The sequence below is a fragment of the Zonotrichia leucophrys genome, chromosome 4, assembly GCF_028769735.1.
Source record: "Zonotrichia leucophrys gambelii isolate GWCS_2022_RI chromosome 4, RI_Zleu_2.0, whole genome shotgun sequence".
NCBI classification, from domain to species: Eukaryota; Metazoa; Chordata; class Aves; order Passeriformes; family Passerellidae; genus Zonotrichia; species Zonotrichia leucophrys.
Window position 1 is genome coordinate 9,124,446 of NC_088173.1, and position 27,235 is coordinate 9,151,680.

The following is a 27,235-nucleotide window of genomic DNA, read 5'->3' on the forward strand; positions in this document are numbered from 1 at the left end:
GCCGTCACGTGGGCGGAAGCCGCGGCGGGAGGAGCCGTGTCCCTGCCCGGCGCTTTCCTGCCCTATCCCGGCGCTGCCCTGCCCGGCGCTTTCCTGCCCTGTCCCGGCACTTCCCGGCCGTGTCCCGGCGCCGCGGTGAGAGCGAGGCAGCCCCGGCGCCCTGCCGTCCCTTCCCCCGCCCAGGCGTGGGGCTGGCGCGGTGCTGCGCGGGCCGGTTCGGCCGTGGCGGTGCCGCCGGGCTCTGGGCGGGTCGGGGGCCGCTTGTGCGGGACTCGCAGGCGGGAGGCGGTGCAGCCGTGTCGGACGGGCCCTCGGGAGGCCGCCGTTGCTCTAGGTAGCAGTTCTGAGGGTTTCTGTTCAGTTGTTACCGTGTTATCGGTTTCCGGCGGTGCTGTGGTTGCGCTGCGCCCTTGCGGTGCGCTGTGAGCCGCTGGGGTGCGGGAGCGGCGGCTGTTGCTGTTTGCAGCCTGGCAGGGGCCGGGCAGCGCTGGCAGCCGCCCCGCACTGCCGAGCCCCGGCTGGCCTGTGCTCCAGGGCAGGCCCGGCTGGGGTGCCGTGTCTCTGACAGATTTCACGTAGCCTTTGTCTGGAATATTACAAACGCAGCAGTGTCTAAAGGATTTATCTGAGTCTGGTGTGGTCTCTGCTTTCTTGAAGCTTTTTTTTTTCTGAGGAAGGAGCTTTGTTTCCAGCTCCTTAGGCTAAATTCTATGTTCCTTTGAGACAGCAGGATTCAAGTGTGACAAGCCGAATTTTGTGCTTAGTCCTGGCACAGTGTGAAGGTTTTGGTGACTGTGACCAAAGGGACTGAGTTTGTAACTCAGAAGTTGAACTCTATGTGAGAGCCAGCCTGGGATCTTGGATTTATCATGCTGTACCTTATGGGAAAGGTATTCTGTCTAAGCTAGACAACTTGTGTTAGCACTGGCATGGGAGAGTTAGCAATTTGTTGCAGTTTGATTGTGACTTAGAGCAGAAAATAAAATTCTAAATAAGGAAGGAGAGAGGCTTCTGAATCTGAAATGCAGCAGATTATCAGAATTTTGTGTGTTCATCTTTTGCATCTGTTGAAGAGTAACAGGAATGGTGACCTCGTACAATTTGGGAAACAAAAGGTGGGCCCAGCATTTAGTGAACAGAAGGAAAGTTATTAGCAGCTATGGAGTGGTACATTGTCATGTAAACAGCATGCCCTGAGCTCTGTTGACAGTACTGTTTCCACTTTCCCTTCTTCTCACAAAGTTCTTGAGATAATAATCTTCAAAATTACTGTAGTGCCCAAGACTTTGTCTTTTCTGTGAGTTTATCAGAGAAAGCAACTCGGGCATCTTCAAGAGAACAAGCCAGCCTGGAATTCAACTCCATAAATTGTCTCAGCATCAAGCAGTGTAGCATGTTGTGTATACTAATCATGCTTTTAATGGACTGTAGAATTTTAAGGCACAGATAATATTGAAACTCCTGTATTTAAATAAGAACTCTGGAATGTAATGTCTAATGTGTTTATCTGTTCAGTCTAGATGAAATCTCTATGTAGTGTGAAAAACTGTTCTGAATCAAGTGAATATTACTAATTCCTTGATTTTCTGGGGCTTGGTGGGATGTTTTGTGTGTTATTTTTTGTGCTTATGAGATTGAGTTCTACAAGCTTGAGCATTAGATGGTCTTTTTTGCTTGGTTCCAGTTTACACTTTTTTATGTTAGTGCCTAGTATTTCCCTCTACTACAAAGAAGCTTTTTGTATTCCATTAGTTTAGGCTGAAGGATCGTCCAGGTATTAATAAATTACAGTTTTCTAATTGAAATAAGTGAGTATGCTTTTTTTTTTAGTATTTTTTTCCTAAAGTGGTCTGGTCTTCTACCCAGGTCATACCTGTCTAGATTACAAGTCATTAAGTTATCTGTAAAATTGAATTTTAAAATCCTGTAGTTACTGTAAGTACAGGGCTGGTTCTTTTTTTATGTGTGTCAGTTAAATGTGCTTGAGTTTATTTTTACCTCCTAAAATCTTTCAGCTGAGAGAAAATGACTGCAATCAAGCATGCTTTGCAGAGGGATATTTTCACTCCCAATGATGAACGTTTATTGAGCATTGTGAATGTGTGCAAAGCAGGCAAAAAGAAGAGGAACTGTTTTTTGTGTGCCACAGGTACATAGGAATACCACACTGTTGTCTTCAGCTTTCTTTTTTCTTGGTTGCATTTGTTTTAGCTTAATGTACAATCCTTATTCTTGACTTGTGTAAAGCAGGTGCTTTCCATTCCTAATGGAGAAAATTAGTTTTAGCTTGTACTTTCATTATTGCTTCTACTAAAAAAAGAAGCAAAGCCCACTACTTTGATTCACAGATCTCATTGTAATTTGAAAGGAAGGAGTCAAAAATTATTCTTTTGGTACTGGTGGGCTTTTGAAGCAGGCCTTATGTAGTGCTTAAAACAGGGTTTAGTAATCATCTAAACTGATAAGCCTAAATAAAATGCTTTAAAGAATATTTGTTAGAGTCCAAGGAAGGGCATAGCAACTGAATTGAGTTCTAATGTTCCTTTAAGTGCCTGTTATTACATTATATCTCTTAAAAAATTAGATGCTTTGGGTTGATCTGTCAAGAAATTAGCTTGCTAGAATATTTTTTGACTGAAAAATGTCTGAAAGTGTTTTTATTCTGACTGTACTCTCCAGTTTTGTCTGTGCTTTGTCAGTTACATGATCATGGTCCAAAATCTGCTGTATCAAAGAAATAGCTGAAAATTGGGGTCATAACCTCACGAGCTGTATAGAGATATCAGCTTAAATTGAGCTGTGGTTATTGTGGATGAAAATGTTTCAAAATGTTCCTTTTCATCAGATAAATAGTATGAAATCTCCCCCACAGATTATTTATTTGAGAAGTTGAAGTGCAGCAGAAACAAATGTGAAAGCAGTATATGTGTTTTGAAATGACTCTCTTACTTCATTTAATAGTGACAACGGAACGACCAGTGCAAGTAAATGTGGTCAAAGTGAAAAAATCTGACAAGGGAGATTTTTACAAAAGGCAGACTGCGTGGGCACTTCGGGACCTTGCTGTTGTTGATGCCAAAGATGCTGTTAAAGTATGTTAAAGGTTTAGTCCTCTGCTCACAACATCCTCTTCATTCCAAGTCAGACTTAACTTCCTTGTTGCTGGCTGCTTTAACAATTAGATTGGTAACAGGCTAATTAAGGTGATGCATTCCTGTGCTGCCTGTGCCTGCATTTTCTTTCAGCCTTTGCAAGAATATGACCCTGGTTAATTGAGTAACAGTAGGCTAGATATGCTTGAATAGCAATAGTCTCAATATCTGCCCTGTTAGTTGTAGTGATCTCTCAGTGACTATAGAGAGCATCTGTTAAGGACCAGTAGTACTTTTTTAAGTCTTATGTAAATTTTTTCACCCAAGCTTAATTTCCAGTAATAGAGTTTATGATTGTTCTACTATTTACAGTAATAAGTTGTTAAAATATCCAAAATGTTCTGCTATATGTAATGTTTTTTTCCTGGGACACTTACAATGTTCTTAATGAGCAGTTAATAAGCTTGAGGGTGAGCTGCAAGCATACAGTCCTGGTATGGTGGACTTTTCCACAGAACAGGAGCAACCTATTTTTGCCCTCTTACATTAATTTGCTGTCATAAACTTCATGAAAAATCTTACGCATCTGTGTATTGTGTTATTTTTGTCTTACTTGCCTTGACAAAATACTACTGTCATAGCATGGATTCTGGTTCTTCACTATCACTATTTTAGCACCTTTATTAAGGTCCATGAGGGCCCTAAAGTTGCTGTGTGAGCTTCAGGTTGACATGTGTGTGTAATTCAATTTTTTATCCTGTCATCTCCATTATTAAATGTGTGGACAGTCTCTGCTACTTAGAGAATTATTCGACTGTGGAGTATGTAACATATTTCATCTTTTGCAGGAGAGTCCTGAATTTGATTTGCATTTTGACAAAGTGTACAAATGGGTTGCAAGCAGCACAGTGGAAAAGAACACCTTCATTTCATGTATCTGGAAACTCAATCAGAGATACCTTAGAAAGAAAATTGACTTTATTAATGTTAGTTCACAGCTGCTGGAAGGTAAATTTCTACAATTGTATTTGAAGTATAAAGTTTAGTAATTACTGATTTAAAACAGATACGCTAAAAAAATACTCTTAATCCTGATGTGTTTTCTTGTTTTCTTATTCTTATTTCTTTTCAACTTTATATTTTCTAAGTCTTCAGATAAGCGAGATGACTATATAGCAGATTTTTTGTTAGAAAACTGAGAACCAAGACAAAATACTTCATTAATGAAGTTCTAAATACTGATAAGCTTTCTGTATTTCTAAGACATTCTGTTTCTTGAACAAAATAAAATCTACCTCCAAGAACTGGTAGGTCTAAATGTGTAACACAACTGCTTTTGTTCTCATTTGCATTTCCCCTGAATTAGAAAAATACTTTAAAAAGCAAGAGTCTGTAGCATTCTAGAAGGTAAGGGAGTTTTATATGAGATTTCTAGTTCATCGACTGTGAGGCACGTGCTAAATTCTGCTGGACTGTATTACAATTTATGTGACTGATTGGTGGCTAGGATGGCTTTGTATCTTGTTTGCTTATCCTGTAGTAAATACTTTATGGTCACATTATCTTTTAATAGTTAACATTTTATAGTAAAGCTTAGCAAGTAGGAGTATATCGCATAGAGTCTATCAGAGGTGGTGAAACTACTGGTATTAAATACTACACTGGTGTGTGCAGAAAAATTTGAATTGGAAATGTGAAACAGGAAGGGATAGCATTTCTGTGTTTTGGTGTTGACCAGAATTTGTTTTAAACATCTAACAGTTCAAGTTTGTGCAATAATAAAACATTCGAACTTACTGCCACTTAAATGTATACACGCTGTTCGTGCTTTGTCTAGCTAACATTCTCTGCTTCCTTTCCTCTGCTTTTCCATACCTTTTAATTCTTCAGAACTTCCTAAAGTTGCAGAAGGTGCGTAACACCTTTTTCCTTTATTTTGCCTTGTAAGCAATTTTGTTAAATAATACAACTTTTGTTTGTTTGGTTGTTTTTTTAGTGTTTTGGTTAGCTTATCAAGTTGCTAGAGATAAGAGAGATGTTTCAAATGTCCCAAACACTTTCTGGCTGGACTGTGTTTATACTCATTTGTCAGCCTTTGAGTGGCTTGTTAAATTTGTTAAACACTGTTGTGAGAAATTGTAGTTAATGAGACCATTGTTTATTTGATTTTCACTTATCTCGGTACTGATTTTACTGTGAAAGTCATCTCGAGTGTCAAGATAACTTTTATTTAATCAGTAGTATATGTATTAATCAACTTTGGTATGTTTCCCTTATGCTCTGTCTTCCAAAAGAGAGAATCTAACTTGTACTGATATTCCACTAACAAATTGAGTGTCATACTGTAATATATTCTGATGCTGATTACCAGTGTAAGAGGTAAATAAACTGAGACTAGGTTTTTCCTTGGAATAAAGGAAGGTGGATATTTGTATTTTGCTTATGTTGCATAATTTGGAGAACATCACTGTTAGGAATCAGTCCTGGAAATTGTAATGAAGCATGTGGGAGACTGACTTGACAGAATGTGTTCATAGGCAGCAGGTGCTTTTTAGGAGAGTTGTTTAATGGATTGATTTACTTACAGGTAGTTTAAACATACTTTGGTACTCTTAAAATACTTGTGACTTTCTGGACTTGATAACGTGTTTTATTTTCCTTATTCTCTGCCTAAGAATCTGTTCCAAGTGGAGAGAATCAAAGTGTAGCAGGAGGTGATGAAGAAGCTGTGGATGAATACCAGGAGTTAAATGCAAGAGAGGAACAGGATATTGAAATAATGATGGAAGGGTGTGAATACGCTATTGCTAATGCTGAAGCCTTTGCAGAGAAGTTGTCAAGAGAGCTGCAAGTGCTGGATGGGGTAAGCATTGCTTCTGATGCACAGTGGTGATGCTGGATGGGGTAAGCATTGCATCTGATGCACAGTGGTGATGCTGGATGGGGTAAGCATTGTTTCTGATGCACAGTGGTGATGCTGGATGGGGTAAGCATTGCTTCTGATGCACAGTATCGCATGCCAGCACGTTGAACTGTTCTCTTTGATGCTCCCCAAAGTGCATTCTCTGAAAAGATAGTTAACGTGACCTGTCACATACTGAAATGTTGATGGTTTTTAGACAGCCCAGCATCCTAGAGGTCACTTGGAAAACTTAGGATATGCAGAGGATACAGACTTGAGGGAACCATCAACAACCTCCACAAACTGTCAAGCTGTGTGTTTCTTGTATATTTTGAAAATGGCTGCTGTCATGGCGATGGCTGATCTTGTAACAGAAAATCTGACCCTATCACCTATGCTTCTTTTTTTCTTTGGAACTAAAAATATTCTGGTGTAGTAGAGATTACTGTTTGGCTTTTTGTTTTCCTGCAGACCAATACTTCAGTTCCAAGAACTTGAGCAAAATTTTGGCTTTATATCTTATCTTTTTGAATGTGTCATAGATTGATGAATTTGTGTGTTCAGTTACACTATGGTTTATATTATTTTGTTTCATCGATTGCATCAAGAATTTTGGAAACTATTTGACAGTAATAGAGGCAGAAGGAGATATCAGAATGCTTTTGAGATATGAAAATGTCTTCTAAAATGTGACTATTTTCTTTACAGGCAAATATTCAGTCCATTATGGCCTCAGAGAAACAGGTGAATATCTTGATGAAGTTGTTGGATGAAGCTCTAAAGGAAGTTGACCAAATTGAGCTAAAGCTGAGCAGTTATGAAGAGATGCTTCAGAGTGTAAAGGAGCAAATGGATCAAATTTCAGAAAGCAACCACCTAATTCATCTCAGCAACACAAATAATGTTAAACTACTGTCAGAGATAGAGTTCTTAGTGGTAAGCATTTTTGTTATGTTTACTGTGGTTGCTAATGTCAGGTATAAAATTCTTTTAGGTTGTTACCCTCTTTAATTGTTGTACTATTTTCAGTAAATTATAATGACAAAATTGTATTTATCCTTCTTGGTTCACTAGCATAGCGAACTAATTTGCTTTCAGCTTATGGACAATACTATCCATTATTTTGTAGAATCACATGGATCTGGCTAAGGGCCATATAAAGGCCCTTCAGGAGGGAGATCTGACATCTTCTCGAGGCATTGAGGCCTGCACTAATGCAGCAGATGCCCTTCTGCAGTGTATGAATGTAGCTCTTCGTCCAGGTAACATTTTTGTCAGACTGCTGTCTTAACAAAATATACTAGTGCCTTGCCAACTAGTCTCAGATTTTGTTCTGTTGATTTGAAGGAATTGTGACCTCTGGTCCTCTTGGTTCCCCTATTCAATATCTTACTCTGTATTTTGTACACTCTAAAGTCCTTTTTGTTTGTAGGACACGACATGCTTCATGCCGTGAAGCAGCAGCAGCAGCGGTTCAGTGACCTGCGGGAGCAGTTTGCACGGAGACTTGCCAGTCATTTGAACAGTGTATTTGTTCAGCAGGTACTATTTCTTACTATTGAATATGCAATTTTTGGTCGCAGACTTTTCTGGAGAAGGAAAACACTCTATCTAAAATTGGACATATTCTGTGCTGTAATCAGGAAATGCTAGAAGGTCTTCAGGCACAGATATTGCTAAGCATACCAAACAATAACTGCCTGCAGGAATCTCTTACAACCAAACATCTCTTTTTAAAAACCCCCAAAATCTCAAATTGACAAACCAAAACCACTACAGCTTGCTGTCAGAATTAAATGCATTATGTGATATATAAGGATTTATTTTAATTGTAGAGCTTGATTATTGAGGAGAAAAAGCAGTGACCTGTTTTAAGGATATAAGTGGCTGAGAATACAGGTCTTGCTGTCTGAACCTCAAAGACCATGAAAAAACCCCCAAACCAAAACCAAACATACAAAATAAAATGTCTGAACATTGGTTTTGTTTCTTAACTTGAATTATTCATAAAACACTGTCCTGACACATGTTTCCTAAAGTCTGGGTGGTTTTTTTAGCCTCATCTTTTTAATTTATGTGTTTTTTATCTTCAATCAGTTTACTCAGACCCTCCTTCAGCTCTATAACAGGTCCTCCTATCATTCAGTTCCAGTGAGTACATTGAGTTTGATACAAGATCTTATAACCAATTTTTTTCCTGAGCTTGAAATTATCTAACCAGCAGCTGCATTTTTGACTCTGCAAAAAGAAATTTGTCCTTACTGATTACAGAGCATCAGACTTACGTCCCTTTTCACTTCTATTATTTTTGTCAGCCCTCAAGCTTTGTTTATATGTTTATGAGCTAACATTCCTCTGATCTCATTCCCAAAAGTTGCTGAGAGACAGATTGACATGCATGGAGAAAAAATATTTCCAGGAAATAGTAATAAATGTGCAACAGTGCAGGTATTGCAAATGTGTGAAATTGCAGTATTTGTAAATAAAAAATAATAATTCTGGTTTTATACATATTAGCTCAATAAAAGTTTTACAGTTCTAAATTTTATGTATTAGACTGTGTGCAGAAATAGAATAGAGTAACACTGGATAATTGTATAGAAAACTGTATTTAGAGCCTGGCTTTTTATGGCAACGATAAGTGCTTCCTACATTTTCTTCACTTTGCAGAAGAATTCCAGCTCCATAGCATAATATTTTTTTGCCTTTAGCTTCTGTTCTTAAGGTGGTATTTTTCCTCTGTCACTTTCCATATTTTGAAAACCTGGCTATAGACTATGTGTCCCAGCCCTTAAATGAGCAAGTAGAAACTATGTTGTGTAAGTCCTGTGTAAATATATCCACAGACTTTGAGTATTGGACTTGTGTATGGAAGTGGCTGTTTAATAGAATGTCTTTCTGAGGACTTGATTTTTTTAAAAATGGCAAGAGATTATTATTACTGTGAAATATTATGTGTATGAGATGAAATTATTATTCTTATGACACTTTTCAGTGCTGTTGAGAATGCTATTACCAACTGGCAGTTTACATTTTTTAAAATTGTATACTACTAGTGGCCTCATGTTATTTTTCATACAAATTTGCCCTCTGAAAAGTTTTGGCCTGCTGTTAGCTGTGAGGTATTAATCAACAGATAAAAAAATTTTGATTTTGCTGTTAAGTTTAAGCAGGAAGAGTTCATTACCTGCAAGAGATGAGACTCTGCAAAGGTTTTCATTGTTGGAAAAGAGAAAAAAAGAGGGTTTGTACTTCATTTTGAGGTACAGATTCAGGTGCTGGAGGTATAGCAGATTTTTGTGTCATCTTACCAAAATGAACTTGTTTTGGTAGTTTGAGGAAAATTGCAATTTCTTAGTCTGATGTTGAAAACCTAATCTGCAATACTTTGTTACCCTTAACATCTGAAGAGTTGCATTATTTGTTTAGAATGTTTCTTTAAAAAGTAATTTAAAGCACTTCAGAAGAAACTAAGATAAAGGTAAAGAATTCTAAATTAAAAAGACAAATGAAAATGTCTTGCCTATATTAACAGCTTCCTATACATTATAATGTATAGGAAGCTGTTAATATAAGCAAGACATTCTGATTTGGAAGTTATTAGATGGAAAAACATAGTTACATTGGCATTTGAGCCTAAATATATTTCCTTGAAAGTGTGAAATTGCTTCTTATTTTTTGAAAAGCAAAATAATCAATGCTTGATTCAAACTATGGTTGTAAGATACTAAAGTGCTTCACCTCCTTTACATCAAAAGGAGAATAAATGTTAAAATTTTTAAACAGAAATGCAACTTCAGATTGCCATTTGCTGCAGTGTTAAAAACTATTTACTAACAGTTAATGTAGTTGTCTTTTTTGTGTAATACTAATAATTAATTAACCTATTACTTTAAAGATTTTTTAACAGCCAGCTTCAGCACTCAAAGGCAACTCCAGGCTTTCTGCCTTTGAGATATGAAGCAGGTTGAAGCTTTGAAATGATGAAATAGTTGAATGACATTCGCGGTGTCATTTGGTAACGATATAAATTTATGTGCAATAAGAGAACGCCCCTAAATGAGATGGGAAAGGTAGCTCTAGAAGCTCTGTAATGTTTTAGAGCAGTCTTGAACAGAACATGCTTTACTGTAACTAGAATGATTAGTCCTGTGGAAAAGTTGGCCTGGAAAGAGAAATTTACCTTGTCAGGGAATTTGTCATCTAGCTTTATGAAGAATGCAAATACTAACCAGAGAAGTTCTGTGTAATAAAAAGACATGAATAAAATTGTTCCATGGAAGAAGACATAAACATTTGGATAGCTGAGTATTTCCTAGCAGTAATGCGAATGAGCATTTGGACTGATGTAGTTGATAAAAGCTGTGACAGCCACCAGATAAATTACGTTAAACTATAATGAACTTGAACATTAAAAATGCAAATGTGACAAATGAGGGGTTGGAGGGAGTTTCTCTAATCTTTTTTTTTTCACAAAAGCATATCAAAGATTTGTTGAGAAGTTTTCCTATCTGTATGCCCACAGTATTGAGTATGACCTCAGTAATCACAAGAACAGCTGTGTTGCTAGTGCTGACTGGATTCCAATTCCAAATTATATGTTCCAATAATTACACTAGCTTTTTGTTGAAGTCAGACTACAGGATTGTTTTTATAAGAAAAATTATAGTGTTATCCTTCCGCATTTTCTGTGAGCATAAATTAATGAAGTTGGCCAGGACTTATTTCTTTGAGTCTATGTATGTCAGTTTATATAGTTAAAAGAGCAGGGCTCAGAGTAAGTTCACGCTCATGTTGGATACAAAAATGTACTGAAACAGGTCACAAAGAGCTTGAGGATGCCCCATCACTGGAAGTGTCCAAGTCCAGTTGTTCAAGAATAGGGCTTTGGGCAGCCTGTTCTAATGAAGGTGTCCCTGCCCATGGCAAGGGAGCTGAAGCTAGATGGTCTTTATTTTGTACACTCTTCCAACTCAAACCATTCTATGATTGTTATGTAGTAGTTCAGCTTAATCCAGAAGCTGGCAGTTTTCATGTTGCCAACTTAGTAAAAGTTGGTATTTTACAAATTAAATCTTAGTTGTTTTTTTTAAACAAATCTGTGAATGTATAGTGGAAGAGCTTTCTCTAACAAAAGTCTTGAACTGATTAGTATCCAGTACAACAGAAAAATGGTAAGACAAAGTTGCTTTAGTTTTGTTCCAAACTGGCTTCTGTTCCAACTTAGAAACAGGCAAAGGCAGTTTTTAAACAGTATAGCTTATTCTTACTGCTGATTTGTCATGTCCAAGACAGAACTGTCAGGAGTGCTTCCTCTCTCAGGGATGGACATTGACTGACCTCTATAGAGCACCTGCATGTGATGCAGGAATTTTTGACCAATTGGTACAATATTTGTGTGCTTCCATGGCACAGACTATAAGTTCTGTTGCTGTATTTACAGCAAGCCCAGTAAAAAAAGACTTTACAGAAAATATTAAAGCCATTTGGAAATTAATTAAATAAATTATCCTCCATTCTTTTAACCCAGGGATAGTGGCTGTGTGTTCTGCTGTGTGGCTGCACAGAGGTGTTACCTTGCTTGCTCTTCCTGAATTACTCTGGAAGCTTGTTCAAGCAAGTGAAAGCTTGAAAAGCTAAATCATGTGTTGTTCTAGCAATATGATGGGATCTTTGTGTAAAGGAGGAGCGGATTGGTTCATGCTGCTGGCTGTAAACATTCACTGACAGTGTGTTGTGTGTGTTTGTGTGGAGGGAGAGGGAATGTGTGTGCACTGATGTTTTAAAGACTTGATCAAGGAAGGCTTGGCCAAAGTGGACTAAAGTATGTTGAAAAACATCTTTAAACAGAAGTAGCTATTTTCTTTTTTTTAGAGGAATAATGTGATAATCTCTTAAAAATTTTCAGGAGCAGTTGAACACTTGTCATTAAATTTTCATTCAGGTGTACATTGCATTCTTTTACAAAAAGTGCCAAAGTGACTCACCTAGAAGCCAAAAAGCCTTAAAATGAACAAGCTTATTAAGATGCACTGCCTGCCTTGGCTGTAATAACTTGCTGTCTGTATTAGGTCAGGTGTCTTTTCAGCCTGCATCTGTAGACCTTGCTTCTGTGCAAGGTAATTTGAGGCCTTTCAGTTTGTCTGAATGAGATGCTTCATATTAAATTTTCCAGGAAACTTCTAATGCATCTGTGTAGTGCTTCCAGATTTACTTTAATATTTTTCTTATCCAGGGTCACGATCAGAGCTCCACTCTTGCCCAGCACTCTGCTGAATTGACATTACCCAATCATCATCCATTTCACAGAGATTTGCTTCGATATGCTAAACTGATGGAGTGGCTCAAGAACACAGATTATGGAAAATATGAAGGGCTAACAAAGGTATGTGAAGTGATCAAATGATGCTAGAGAATGTACATAATAGACTGGGCTTGAGAGTCAAAAGAATTGCCTCTGTGCATGTACATGTCATTTTAATATTGCTATATATTAAGTATAACTCACTACTCCTCTTTTTTTATTCCTTTTTAGAATAGGAAACTTCATTTTTTAGTATTTGTGATCTCCTGCTCTGTTTGTTGGTTTTTTTCCTCAAACAGTCTGTGCTGAGGTATCACAAGATGTTTTACATAAATATTAAGATGAATAAGTTTGCCATTAAACAGCTGAGTAAGAAAAAATTATTAAGCTACTTTCAGATTGGTTCAATTGTGCTTATTGCCTGTGTAACATCTCTGTTTCAACAGACCTTCATTTCACTTGGAAGTGTCAAAAACTTCAGAGGTCTCTTGTACAGTAGATTAAATAGAAATGCTTTTCCCTTGTATGCATATAACTTTTAACTTCCTTGTTTAAAACTAACATGGAGTAAAAGATTACTACAGAAGTATAGAAAATGTTCAGGTAGAAGTCAAGGAAAAGTTAGTCCTTACAAAACAAGTATTTTAAATTAAAATTCTGTCATTCTTAAATGTAAGATTTAAATTAGACTTTGACAATAGCTTTTGAATAGTTATTCATTTGCCTTCAGTGTAAAGCACATAGTGAATGACTGGCATCTTTGTGATCTTCTAATAAAAAAATAGGAGAATTACATATTTATGTGTGCTTTTGAGGGAACAGCAAGAGTCTTATAGAAAAGGGAGAATGGTGCTGAATTCGTTCTCATCTACTCTTGAAATGAATTCTGTGATACTCTACCACCAGTAATCCTGTCTGTATGTACTGCATTGCATATTTTTCCTTATGAAGGAAAAGTAGAATTTTCTGATTAATGCTCACTGTGAAAATGAATATAAATATGTTTAAATATCACAAATATATTTTTGTGCATGCTGCATTAATATATTTGTCATGTAATCCAAACCAGTTTGTTATTTAGTAGGGTTTGAAAATGCACAGGTTTTAAGTTATTTTCCTATAAAAGAAGAAAATCAGTATGAATACCTATTAACTGAATTTACATTTTTCTTTTAAGAATTATATGGATTATTTGTCACGACTTTATGAAAGGGAAATAAAAGATTTCTTTGAAGTTGCCAAGATCAAGATGACAGGCACAACCAGAGAAGGAAAAAAGTTTGGTAAGCTTCCAGAAGGCACATATCTTGCTTTGAATCTTACTCTTTGCATATAAAAGACTCATTATGACACCTAGGGCTAATTTTTTAATGGTGTAAAATTCTTTACTTTGGGCAAGATGGAAGAAGTTGGATGAAAAATATGACTGGTAAAACTTCTGACTTCCACAAGGCCAAAGTAGCACAACTGAAATCTTGTGAAGTTGGTGAAAATAGAAGTATAAAATACAATATTTCTCTGTTTTCAAATCTACACTCACTTTTTATTACTTGAATTATTTCACTTTGTTACCTGAACAAATTTGAAAAATCAACTCTTGTAATGAAAGGGAGTTTGGGCAGCATTGTTTTGTGTTCCTTCTGCTGTTATTGCTACTTTTAATAAATCTTGGGTGGATTTTTAAGAAGCTAGTTTTATAATGCTAATCCTGCCTAGTAAAACTTACTTATTTAAATGTGTTTTTCAGGGGGGTTTACCTATGTAGCCTGAGACTAGAAATCATAATTTGTTAATGTGTAGGTATTTATATTTGAGATTATTTCTACCTGGTTTAGTCTAGTGTGAATATGAAAGTAAAGCTTAAAAAAAAACCTGGATACTTAAAAATCAACAGTGCTAAAGGCGTATTTATGTATTGTCAGTTCTGTATTTTGAGGTGCAGTGTTTCAAAGCTTGTTGGAAAATATAAATATTTGCCACAGTTTACCCGTTTGCAAATTCTGAATTCCAAAATTATGTGCAGCTGTAAGTAGTAAGTTCTATCAGCCTGTTTTGGGTCCTGAGTTTATGATTTGAAGTTTGGTGGTAGAAACCAGAAAAATGTAATGAAAGGAAGAAAGCAGGAAGGTAATAAGGCTTGTTTGAGAGATGGAAAACTGCAAAGATAGGTCTTGGCAAGCTGTTGGACATGGAAAGCAGAGCTGCGATAAGATGTCACTGTCAGAACATTTGAATTCTTAATTCTTGAAAAGCAATCTTACTGCAAGACAAAAAATACCATTAGTCTAATACAAATTGATCTCTGAAACTTTCTAAACACTTTGTCTTGACACTTGTTTTGTGATTTGTACTTGTGAAGAGACAGCTTTTGTAGCAGTTCCCTAACTTGTGTTAATGTTATGGAGCAATCAGGCATTTTGGAGAAAGAGATCCTTCCAGTCACCAGAGTAAAAGCTGCACCTTGAGAAGACTTCTGTCATGTATTTGTGCAAATTTATTTATGTTGCAATGCCTCATAAGGGTGTGTAATTCCAAAGGCTTCTGTGTTCATTGTAGTGATTGTACTATTACTAATTGCACATTCATTCAAAATATATCACTTCTTAATAATAAACTTGTTTAAGGAGTAGTGTAGGTACATAATGCTCCAGTTGTACTCAAATACTAAAGATGACCTGTTTCCAAGTTGTGTTGGTGTGTGTTCTTGCCTTTTTTTTTGTGCTTTGGGAATAGCACTGCTATTTGAGTGCCTCAAATGCAGAGGGGATGCTGGGAGAATTCTGGCATTCTGTGCTAGCGCAAGGTTCTTTGTCTGCATTTTTATGGCCAAAAAACCAGCCTGGGTCATGAGCATTCACTCTTGTCTTAAGTAGTCCTTTTTCTTTTTTTTCTTTTTTTTTTCTTTTCTGAGGAAGCCAAGACTTTGATACTTAAATACCATAAAGTCAGTGTTGGAAAGAGTGCTACTATTGTCATATGTTTATATGATGTAGCTTGTTAAAAGGCACCAAGGCTCCCCTGATTGTCCAGGGCCTGATCGTGTAGTTCTTTACATTCTGTAATAAATCCCATGTGTTTAGAAATTGAGGACCATGAAGAAGTGGGACCAATGCATGATAGTTGCAAATGCCAAATATATCATGCCTAAACTTTTTTATTCAAAATCAGCCAAACCCCCAAGATCTAAAAAACAGGCTGGAATTAAATTTGAATTTGGTGTTACAATTATCAGAAGTGTTGCCTGCTTGAGAACATCTGGTATTTAAGACATGTTTGTGGCGTTTAGAAATATATACTCATTCTATTACAGTAGGTTCTGCTTGCCTGCTCCATTTTGGGGGGCTTGTAGCATCCATCCTCATCAAGATCTCTTTAAAACCTCATATTGCTTTTAGTGTACGTATGCAAATGCCTTTACTCTAGGGATTCTATATTTTCTACAAATGCCCATTTACTTTAAATTTCATATTGAAGTCCACTAGAGGAAACTTCAATTCTGAAAAGAGCCAGGAAAAATATAAAAACCTCTTTGTAAATTTTTTAACTATATGTTTGTTATTTTTATCCTCTCCAAATTTGCAGTCATCTGTTTTTGTGCAGCATGAATGCAAAATATGTAATCTCTATGTAAATATCCTGATTTGCAACAACTAAGAAAGGTTAGCCAGTCTTACTGTTGATGTTAATTATTTTGCAGTAATTGTGTGTATTTTAAATTCGAAAGGTGGACAATATCTCTGACTCAGTAAAAAAATTCCATAAGTACATTTTAATTTCTTCATGTCTATTGTTGATATGATTTATCATGGAAACTGAGTCTGACAAATAATTTAATGGACTTCTCAATTTGGGAGAACTTAAGTACATGTTACCAAAAGTGTTCTTTGAACATACTATATAAGAAAAATCAAGCTTTAATACCTAGAAACTTATTCTGTTTTCCATGTAGTTTAGATACTGAATTTCTGGAATAGTACCTCTCCAACTAAATGTGTTTGCAATGTAGTTACTTGCTGCTTATAGTTCTCTGCATGTTTCTTTCCAGTTAGAGCTTAACTTGCATCTTGTGCATGGTTTGTGCAAACTGCATTTTAACTTGTCTTTGTCTTTGATGCTTGCAACCTAATCCATCCCAGCTACACTGCCTCGAAAAGAAAGTGCTGTCAAACAGGAAACTGAGAGTGAGTATAACTAGTTGCATTAGTTGGTGTTGTCAATGCATGTGTGTCAATGTTACAATGTAGTGCTGCATCAGGAAGAATCTACCTCACACTGAAGCACTGTTCAGAATGAAATAAATGTGAGCAGAACCATTGGGCTGGCAAGCCAAAAAGGAAGCACAGCTCTAAGTCCAAACATAGAATTTGAGAAGATTTCCACATAAAGGCAATATCTTTAGGTTTTCCCATGCTACTAGTTAATAGTAAAAATGTATTTGTGCCTGAGACCTTGTCATAGTTTTCCATTCCTCCAGTACATTGAGTTTAGATTAGATCTGTAGAGTTTGTCTTGTGTACCAACAGAGCAGTTAAGTGAAGCTTGCAGGATTGCTTTTAAGTTTCTATGTGGCTTAGATGTGAAAAGTTTACTTGGAGATCCAAAAAATTATAATGTTTTGGTCTTTTTTGTTATTAGCTTTCTCTGTCCTAGTCCAACATTTCTTAAAAAATTAGGGGGAAAGGAAAGGAAATAAAAAAGAAAAAACATACTCCTAGGAGAAGGCCCAGCAATATAATGAAAAATTACTGAATCTTAATTATGATCAAAGGGAGGGGAGAGTATTAGCAGCAGAGTTACTGTAGGATTGTAGATCCAGCAAAATAGCTGGAACAAACTGTAGTTAAAAGGATGTTAACAGCAGAAAGATCAAGTGCAAGATTAAAAAGTGCCTGTGTGTATATAAAACATTTTAATTTTTTTCCTTCCTGTGGTTCAGTTCTGCTTGTGGCAGCCTTTGCCCAAAATACATCCACAAATGTGATAACTGGTCTTAGCTTTCAAGTCTTTAATCCCTGTATTACTGTATTGTAGAGTTTTGTTCCTTTTATACCTTTTTGCCCTACTTTACAATGAGAATTTAAATAGTTATATTGTACTTTGAAAATTGCTGAAGAATCTGAGTTGCTTTATAATGAGGAAAGAGTACAGTTACAGCAAAAGCATTTATAACTTAGACAAAAGTTGTTTGATTTTAATATAGGACTACTAGCAACTCTTGATGTCATATATTCTCTAACAAAACCTATTTTTCAGTATTTTCTTCTGCCTTCACTTTAATCCTTCATAGTGTCTTTATTTCACAGGTCTTCATGGAAGTTCTGGAAAATTAACTGGGTCTACTTCTAGTCTAAATAAACTCTCTGTTCAGAGTTCAGGAAACCGCAGATCTCAGTCATCCTCACTGTTAGACATGGGAAACATGTCTGCCTCTGACCTGGATGTGGCTGACAGAACAAAATTTGATAAGGTAAAGCCAAAATACCCCATAGGATTTTTGCTTAGTTTTGTATTAGAGGTATCTTACATATCCTTCTTCCATAGCTCAAAAATATCTACTTTTTAAATCCTAAAACATGCCAATTTCGAAGTTTTTATGTACTGTATATCTAATAAAGTCAGTTCCTAAGAAATATGTAGATCACAGTATTAATCTCAGAATATAAGATTCTATTTAAATCCTTAATAGGCTGCGTGGAATCTTTAAAGAATATCAAGCATAAAAAAATATCTTCTAAGTTTAAGCCAAACATGGGTATTTAAGCAAATAGGAATGAAACTGATGGATTGTCCACTGGTTTTATTTTTTTCAATTTATTCAATGTTCTACGACATTTTGCCAGTATGTAAGCAAAAGCAAAAGATAAGGAAGATATGAATTTTAGCCAGGACTTGAGCATGACCCTAAAATTTTACTTATACTGGTTTCACATTAGTAATCACCAGTTTTAACTTTAACCAATAGCACTAAGTTGTTAGTGGAGTGGCCTCATCCTGTTTTAAAACCTGCTGTCCTCAGCATCTGTTGACTTTTATTCCTGAACCATTAAAAGTGACAATGCTCACCATTTCTTGCAGAATCAACTCCTCACTGCTGTGGAAGGAAAACAAGCAGTTATCAGTCAGACATAAAAATAATTTTGTTGTTCTCTATTGAATTACTTGATGGAGATTAATGTTTTTCTTCTGACCTCTTCAAATCATTGCTTAGTCTTTTCCTGGGAGGAAATAGATGCCTGAAACAATATTAACTGTTAAGTTATTACAAACTTGTAGCAGCAACTTGTCTAGAATTAAAAGGCTAACTTTTTAAAACAGGTTTATGCAATTATTGTGCTATTATTTTCAATTTCTCACTTGTACCTCACAGCCACTGGGGGTATGTGAATGTGATTTAATATACAGAGTTATAAGCTATTGAGCTGACCTACTAAGTTGTTGGGTTTTTTTCCTATGGGAATTTTCATCAGTGTGGATTTCCTGTGTGGCTAGATTGGTTTAATTTATGTAAATTATTGCATGGCTTTATTTTTAAATACTTGCAGAGAAGATCCTAAGAGAAATATGTTTAACATCTGCCTTAGAATTTCCTTGCTTTCTATTAATGAAATTAAATCATTGTAATTACTTATTGCCAAAATAATGTTTTGTTTTAGTTTAAATCTAAAAATTGTGTTGCATACTTCAGTACAAAACCTACTCATTTGTTTCTCTAGCAGCTGTGTAGAAACTTCTGCTTTTTCTACAGAACAGTTAACTTCAACATACACAGTTGACCTGTTTTTCTTCCCTGAAGCTTTTAATTTTGTCTTCCTCTGCTCAGCAACCCAGGCAGAAAAGATGGTGGCAGAACCCAAGACTTGGTATTAAAATGCAAATGTTTCCATTATAGCACAAAAGTGCTTCCTCAGTGCAACTAGAAAACTTCTAGTTGTGGAAAAACACAGATTGTTCTTTCCTTCACAGTATTACATGGATAAGAAAGGACTGTGTTGAAGAGGCAGCTGTTACTTTTAGACGTCTACTTACAATCTGTTTCCATTTCTGTTAAGTAGTAGTAAGCCTTCTAAAGCTCAGTGAAGATAAAAAGTATATGTAACAAACAATTAAAATTAGTATTGTTAACTGTTCATAGTATTTGGTGTGTTGAGAAAATATTTTATCTTTCTTTAGATTTTTGAGCAAGTATTAAGTGAACTAGAACCTCTGTGTCTGGCGGAACAGGACTTCATCAGTAAATTTTTCAAACTGCAACAACATCAGAGCACCTCTGGAACAACAATGGTATGACTTAGATTCTCTGTCACTGTAGTAAAAAAGTATTGACCAGGCCTCAAAAGAGACCTGTTTAAAAGAGAACTTGGGAATTTATTGGTGATTATGTGATCCAGGTGATGAGTAATTTGTTTTTCTTCATGAACTGGAAGGATCTTTATTTTGGCAAACCAAAACAAAATTTATGAAAGAAGGACTGACATGTTTCCTTATCCATGGCTTTGTTTCCTCATAAGATGACAACAAACACTCCATCATGCTATATAGGAAGACAGTGGGGAGTAATTGTGGATAATATTGAATTCAGTAGAATGTGACTGGAAAATTACCAGAAACTTTAAAACTGTTCTGTTTTCTGCTCTGGAGGCAGGGGGTACTGGGGGTATGGAACTGCTACTTATATTGGTTTTGTAAGATGTAGTAACTACTTTGATAAAGAATTGGAGACAAACCTTATCTTTGCATACATTCCTTGTTCTCACAGAATGAAGTGGAGGAAATGGATGGAGGAGCTTTATCTCGTTCGCACACTTCTGGTGTTCCACAAACAGTATCATCTGAGTACGTGCTGCTATTTTTTGTTACTGATTCCTAAGCCTATGTTTGAGTTTATTTGGCATATAGAACTTCTTTTCTCTAAAGTCAGAAATTATTCCCTTTCAGTGAAAGTGAATAGTGAACTTTAAATTTTTACCTAGACACTGAGTGTGTCAGTAAAAAGAATAATTTTTGTATATAGAATGGGTGCTCCTGTATATAGTTGTTTAATTCTCTTAATAGCTTGCAAATTGAAGTCTGGCAGTATAATACAGAAAATATGCTTAGCAAAGTTCTGAGAGTGTGTGGCAGCTTCCACAGAGAAAATACTTTTTGGAATATTTTATACCTGTGACTGTTGATTTTTACTGTGGGGTACTGACTTTCTGAAAGTCGTGAGACTTGTTGAATGCACATGAGACTACTATATCAAATAAATATATCAAAAAGCATGTAAAATAGCCTAATAAACTGTCAGAGTAATATTTTCCTCTTATGCATTTTTAATAGGAAGGACATGATCCGACAAATGATGACAAAAATATTTCGTTGTATTGAACCTGAGCTGAATAACCTTATAGCACTGGGAGACAAGATTGATAGCTTTAATTCCCTTTATATGTTAGTTAAGATGAGCCATCATGTATGGACAGCACAAAATGTGGACCCTGCGTCCTTTCTCAGCACAACACTTGGAAATGTTTTGGTGACTGTCAAAAGGAACTTTGATAAGTGCATTGTAAGTTCTTTAGTTATTCTGATTAAGCTAACTGTAATGTTATAGGAAGCCCACTCCTACCCAGTTTGATTTTACATTTCTGTATACCTAAATTCTTTAAATTTGAAGTGAAAATTAGTAATTTATTGCTTTTCTACTGGCCAAGCCTTCAAATAAATGGTGGTTGTGTTTCTTTTTTCCTCTCCATTCCAGTTTTCCTCAATAAGTAGCTTTTTGTACCACTCGCTCAGGGTTCTGAGCCATCTGACATTCTTCATTCTTTGTTTAAATTTGTACTCCTTCTGAGATTACTGAAATTCATTAAGTAAAATACAGCTCTCTGCCTTTTTTACTTGCCAAAACCAAACCTTGTGGATGTACAAGGTATGAGGTGTTTTGGCAGTAGCAGAAGCAGCCCCTGCTGTCTGAAACTTTCTGTTGCTAACACAGTTATGACCAGTATATTAAATATGACACATGAAAACAGAATTGTTGCTATAACTTTGTTTTATTGTCATAAATGTAATTTCACTCTAGGCAAACATCATAAAACTGACCATTCTTGATCAGTTTAATACTTAAAATATTTGAAACTGATTTTTTTATTACACTCAGAAATAAAATTTCTTCAAAAGAAGACTAAAGAAATTTTGTGCAGCAAAAGGAATTGTTAGCTTGGCTGAACCAGAAAAGTGAAATTCCTTGTTAGATTACAAAGTGAAAATTGTTAACTGCTTCTGGTGCATAAACCTGGGGTTTTTTTCACTGGGTGTTCATTTTCGTAATACTAAGTAAATAAAGGGGAATAAAATACCATCTTTCCTTTTTCTTTCCAATTATTTTACTTAAAAAAGTTTAATGATAAAAATGGTGAAAGACTAAATAGATGTACTAATTGAAGGAATTTATTTCTGTCTTTTATATATGTCAGTTTTTTCAGTACATCTGCATTTTTCTTTTAATAGCTTTTACATGATCTAGAGCCTAACACTTGTTCTTGTTTTAAATTAAAGAGTAATCAGATGAAGCAGATGGATGAAGTAAAAATCTCAAAGAAGAGTAAAGTTGGGATCCTTCCATTTGTTGCTGAATTTGAAGAGTTTGCAGCCCTTGCTGAATCAATTTTCAAAAATGCAGAACGACGAGGAGATCTAGATAAAGCCTACATAAAACTTATTAGAGCTGTCTTTGACAGTGGTAGGTCTTCCAAGGCTGTCATAGTTTACTTAAATAATTGGTTCCACCTGTTTATATATAATTTTGCCCCATTTAACAGGTGGGTTTTTTTTAATAAAAGCTATGGTGAAATTTTGGTTGTCTCTGTTATTGTAAGTGAGCAAGTGTAATCCTTTTGATTGTAATATGCTTTTAGATATTTTACAGCTATGTACAAAGGAAAGTAACTCTGAGTTGTGACAGAGGAAAGTGGTTAAGACACTGAAGAGGGAGATAGCAGCAACCTGGCATGCTCAGTCTGAAGTGGTTTCTTGTCTGTTTCCTCCTGTAAAAAATCATATAGGAAGAAAAAAATTGGCAGTAGCAGATTTTTCCTAGTTAGCAGTTCAGTGTTTTGACTGGAATGAATCTGTGCTCATTACTGATACTCTGGTGCTCTGGATCGCTTTCACGATGGGCATCCTGATAGTCTCAGCAAAATGATTAATGGATGAACGGACATGGAAAATTAACTGCTCTTGGTTGAAGCCATCCTCTTTCAGCCTGCTTTTAGGTGCAGTAAGGGAGGGATGGGTAGAAGTATTTTTTTTTGCCTGCTTGTTGTTTTTTGGGGTTTAGGACTTTTTTTTGGCAGAGGAAGAGGGAAGTAAAAGATCTATGTGCAGTATTATCTATTTTTATTATTACATTTAGGGACTGAAGGTAATTTTGACCATAAAGCTAATAAGCAAAAACTGAGATTAAGAAGTAGATTTAAAAAAAACGCTGCTACCTTACTGAAGATTTTTGTCCTGGTGAAAATGGGAATTGATTTTGCTGTGACTTCTCTTAAATTGTTCTATCATATGTTGTTTATTAGGGTTACTGAAAGCATGCTTGTGAGCTTCCTCAGAATGTGACTTGTTCCTCACACCCGTAATGAGATCATACATACTCATTATTTTGTATCTTTTTATAAGTGACCTTTTTGCCACACAAGTTTCATCATCTTAGAGCCTGCATGTATCTGTTGCTTCTTTTGAAGCATTTGATTTAGTGGTAATTTTGTAGTTCTGACTCATACAAATGGTAATCAGTTACATGAAATTCAAAATTCCTTTTTTGATAGTACTATGGTTATTGGTTATGTTTTTCTGAATTTGTGTCCTTTTGGTATTCTAAGTATTTTGCTTCTCATTTCTTTCAGTTGAGAAAGTAGCTAATGAAAGCCAGAAGACACCCAGGGATGTCGTCATGATGGAGAACTTCCATCATATTTTTGCAACACTTTCTCGCTTGAAAATTTCTTGTCTGGAGGCTGAGAAAAAAGAAGCCAAACAGAAATACACTGATCATCTTCAGTCTTATGTAATCTACTCACTTGGACAGCCTCTTGAGAAATTAAATGTGAGTGTGTTTGAGTATTCATTTAAATGGTACACGATAGTTTTTGAATGTATTATTTCCACTATTTGATCTCTTTATCACTGCATCTATCATTATCTCTTATTATTTTGGACTGGAGCATGTCTGGCAAGAGTACTCATGAGGGTAACACTCTTGGATGAAAATAACCAAGTTTTTCATGGCAATTAATGGTACTAACTAAACATCAGTGTCTTAAGAAAATGGTTTTGAGGAAGAAGAATGTGAGGGGAAAAGTCACCAGGATTTTTGGGATCATCTTTATCACCTCAAGTGCAGAGAAAATTGCTGTAGTTTTTGAGCTGTTCAACAAGAAGAAAAGTTACAGGAAAATTATGAATGTCTGAAGTGGAGCTAAATGTTAAAGTGAGTGGTGACTTAGGTTCAAACTCAGTTCTGACCACTTGAATGTCTCATGGCTTTTTCTATAAACAAAATTTCAGGCATCCATTTTCAGAGACATTTAAGATATATTATCTTTTTGAAAATTAAAATGCTTTATTGCTGTTTCCCACTTGTGGATTAACTCTGACCAACATCTAAGCTGCCATGTAGCTAACTCCTGCTCAGTCCCCCCTCTCCAGGGGAGACAATAGGAAGAGCAAAAGTGAAAAAACTTGGGGGTGGAGATAAAGACAGTTTAATCAGAGAAGGGGAGAGAGAAAGAGGGGAAAAAAATCAAGTAAGTGATGCAAAAGCAGTCAATTATTACCTCTCACAAGCAGACTGATGCCCAGGCAGTTTCTGACCAACAGGCAACTCAAAGCCAAACACCAAACCCCCCCCTCCAACTCTAATTTTTATAGCATGATGCTATGTGCTATGATTTGGTCAGGTTTGAGCTGTTCAGATGTAACCAAAACATTGTTGTGTTATCAGCCCAGTTTTAGCCACAAATCCAAAACACAGCACCATGTAGGCTGCTGTGAAGCAAGTTAACTAGGGAGTTACCTCTGTCCTACCCAGACCTGATGTACTGTTGACCTCAACCTGCATGTTCGTGGAAATACTTTCCTCTATTTACTGAAACTTTTGTATTTCCTGTGTTGAGGAAACTGGTCAATGACAGTGATATGGTCAAATATGCTGTTGTGTAATTATGGTTTAAAAGATGCTCAGGTGCTTAGGGAGTTCATCCAAAAGATCCAGTATTTGGATCCCTGGTTATGAGCTCATGAATCGAGGATTTTGAGGCTAACTGGTTATTAGTTACGAGGTTGCAAAGAAAAGCTCAATTGCTTCTAGAAATAATTGCTTTCAATTTTATGCTAGTACTGGACTGCATTGTTGGGCTGTGTTTTAATGTTTATGGCTGAGCAGTACTTCATGCCTGCTTGAAAAACAAAAACTGGGAAAACACAGCAGTCATGAAACAGAATCAAGATTTAACCACACATATCCTTGTCAAATTAAATTAATTAGCTCAGATTTGTGCTAGTGAGTAATGCTATTACTTGTTGTTAGCATTTTTTTGAAGGTGTTGAAGCTCGTGTGGCACAGGGTATACGGGAAGAGGAAGTAAGCTATCAGCTGGCTTTTAATAAACAAGAGCTTCGTAAAGTTATAAAGGAATATCCCGGTAAAGAAGTGAAGAAGGGATTGGATAATCTCTACAAGAAGGTAGATAAGCATCTCTGTGAAGAAGAAAACTTACTTCAGGTAAACTGTTTCTTGAAAACCTTATAATGTTGCACAGAGGCTTTTTATTACTGCTTTTGCATTTGTATTCTGTGGCAATGTTCAGCATAACTCTAAAAACATAAATTTTGAGTACAGCTTTTGGGTTTTTTAATAATCCTACTCTATTTCTATTTGTTTAACACTGATTTGGACCAGAGGGGTAGAAAAAATTTCAGAAAGAAACTTCCTTTATGATTCCCTAGCAGACCATTAATGGGTGATGTCTGGTCTGCAAAATACATTGGAAGTAGAGAATAGATTTAAATGAGTGGGTAACATGGTGTGAATCTTAATTGGTGCACTATAGCAGAGTACTTTCAGTTACATCTATCAGTACTTTTCTGATAGTTTAATATCTAATGTTTTTCTTAAACTCTGTAAACTTTAAATAATAAGTAGACTTGAGTTAAGCTTGTTTAAACAGCTTTTTAAAGTCTGAAACGTGGCACAATTATAGCACTCTCCTGGTTCAGTGTGTTTTTCTGAAAGACAAAAGCAGTACCTCTGTTAGGTAAACTTACCCATCTTCTTTACTATTTTCTGCTTTGCACATTTATTACAAGTCATGTCAACATTACAGATCTTGATGGGTAAAAACTATCAATCTTCTTTTTAATGCAGTAACTCAAGCTGTTGAACTTTATTAGTAATCTTTAACTGTAAAATGACACCTGAAGTGAGGATTGATTAATGAGCCAGTGTTTTCTAGTTAACCTATGCAGTGTGTTGTGCCAGTTGACTTTTCCTAAAGTTGGCTTTCTTTGGCAGGTTGTGTGGCATTCCATGCAAGATGAATTCATACGACAGTACAAGCACTTTGAAGGGCTGATAGCTCGCTGCTACCCTGGATCAGGAATTACTATGGAATTCACTATACAGGACATTTTGGACTACTGCTCCAGTATTGCACAGTCTCATTAAGTTCTACAAAGGGAAACAGAAGCTAGCAAAGTGTGTGCCTGTGTATAAGGGAATCAAACACTATAAATGTTATTGGGTTTTTAAAAGGTGGATTTCCATGTGTGTGTAGTTAACTGCCATGTATGTTGAGTAACACTCCTGCTTCCAATGCCTTTCAGGGCAAAATAAGACCTTTGGGGAATTTTTTGTGCTTCTATTGGGCTGAAGTACTGTTTGAAAGCATTAATTCAGTGAATCACTTTGGATACAGTTTTTCCCTTTCCCTAATATTAAAATATTTTTATTTATAATTCCTTCTCTTGCCAAAAGCAGTAAGCACTACCTTCATAGTATGCCAAAAGAATACTACTGTTTTCACTAGTATTTTTCATCTTAGAAATTATGTAAATATTGAAGACTATCAGATATTTTCCCTTCGTATTTTCCCTTCCCTTCCAAGTATGGATGTAGAACTTTATGCAGTGGGAAGACTGAGTTCATGCTCTGAAATGTAATGTGACTATGGCTGTAATTCTTAATTAAACTATGTTCATCATATTCTTTATTTCTGTGGAGAGTTATTTCAAAAAGGTGAAAATACCATTGTTTTGCTGCTGGCTATTGAGAAGTTGTTGCATTTCTGCACCCATGTTGTTCTTCTTCCTTTTAGTAAATATGATGTAGTATCAGTGTACTCTAAACCTCATGTAAATCCTTCCTCTTCCTGGAGCTTCAGCTGCCAGGGATTCAGGCCCTAGGTTTTCTGTACAGCTTGGTGAAATGGCCAGGTTGTTGGATAGAGGTGGGGTGTACACAAGGTAGAAACAAGTGCAATAAACATGCCGAGGTAGAATGTTTTTTGAGATGCAGATGCAAGAATAAAAAAAAAAAAAAAAAAAAACAAAAAACACCCAACAGTATGAATGTAAGTTTTTCCTTCTAAGTTTTGTAACCAACCTGCTAGATGAAACAGATTTCACAGATCCACAGAATTGTGTTGGAGATGATCTTAAAAATCCTCTAGTTCCAACCCTTCCACGGGCAGGGACACCTCCCTGTACACCAGGTTGCTGAAAAGCCCATCCAGCCTGGCCCTGAACACTTCCAGGAGTGGGGATTCCACAGCTTCTCTGGGCAACCTGTTCAGCGTCTGACCGCCCTTACAGTAAACAGCTTCCTCCCCCTACACAGTCTAAACCTACTTCCCTTTCACTGGGAACCCTTGGCCCCTTCTCCTGTCACTCCAGGCC

General features: G+C 36.3%; 1 protein-coding gene across 9 annotated transcripts; it reads left to right on the plus strand.

Moving 5' to 3' along the window:
- On the plus strand, window positions 1-26,543 carry EXOC1 (exocyst complex component 1). Of its 9 annotated transcripts, none has more exons than XM_064710416.1 (21): window positions 1-135; window positions 2,016-2,149; window positions 2,962-3,092; window positions 3,941-4,100; window positions 4,983-5,003; window positions 5,768-5,955; window positions 6,703-6,930; window positions 7,124-7,256; window positions 7,427-7,536; window positions 8,092-8,145; window positions 12,230-12,379; window positions 13,476-13,581; window positions 16,435-16,479; window positions 17,602-17,765; window positions 19,469-19,579; window positions 20,055-20,131; window positions 20,618-20,846; window positions 21,839-22,022; window positions 23,188-23,387; window positions 24,870-25,064; window positions 25,854-26,543. In XM_064710416.1, exons 2-21 carry the CDS (start codon window positions 2,026-2,028, stop codon window positions 26,004-26,006), a joined length of 2,763 nt encoding a protein of 920 aa, XP_064566486.1. In that variant the 5' UTR covers window positions 1-135; window positions 2,016-2,025; the 3' UTR covers window positions 26,007-26,543. The 9 variants fall into 9 exon arrangements, with proteins under 9 accessions (XP_064566486.1, XP_064566485.1, XP_064566489.1 ...); XM_064710415.1 differs by having other exon boundaries at window positions 10-334; XM_064710417.1 differs by lacking the exon at window positions 1-135 and adding an exon at window positions 515-890.
- The last annotated feature ends 692 nt before the right edge of the window (window positions 26,544-27,235 follow it).

Excerpts from the sequence above, each read along its gene's own strand:
- EXOC1 (XM_064710416.1), top strand. The coding sequence starts at position 2,026 with ATGACTGCAATCAAGCATGCTTTGCAGAGGGATATTTTCACTCCCAAT. Across the intron at positions 22,023-23,187 it reads TAGAGCTGTCTTTGACAGTG|TTGAGAAAGTAGCTAATGAA; the intron begins GTAGGTCTTCCA and ends CATTTCTTTCAG. Across the intron at positions 25,065-25,853 it reads AAGAAGAAAACTTACTTCAG|GTTGTGTGGCATTCCATGCA; the intron begins GTAAACTGTTTC and ends TTTCTTTGGCAG.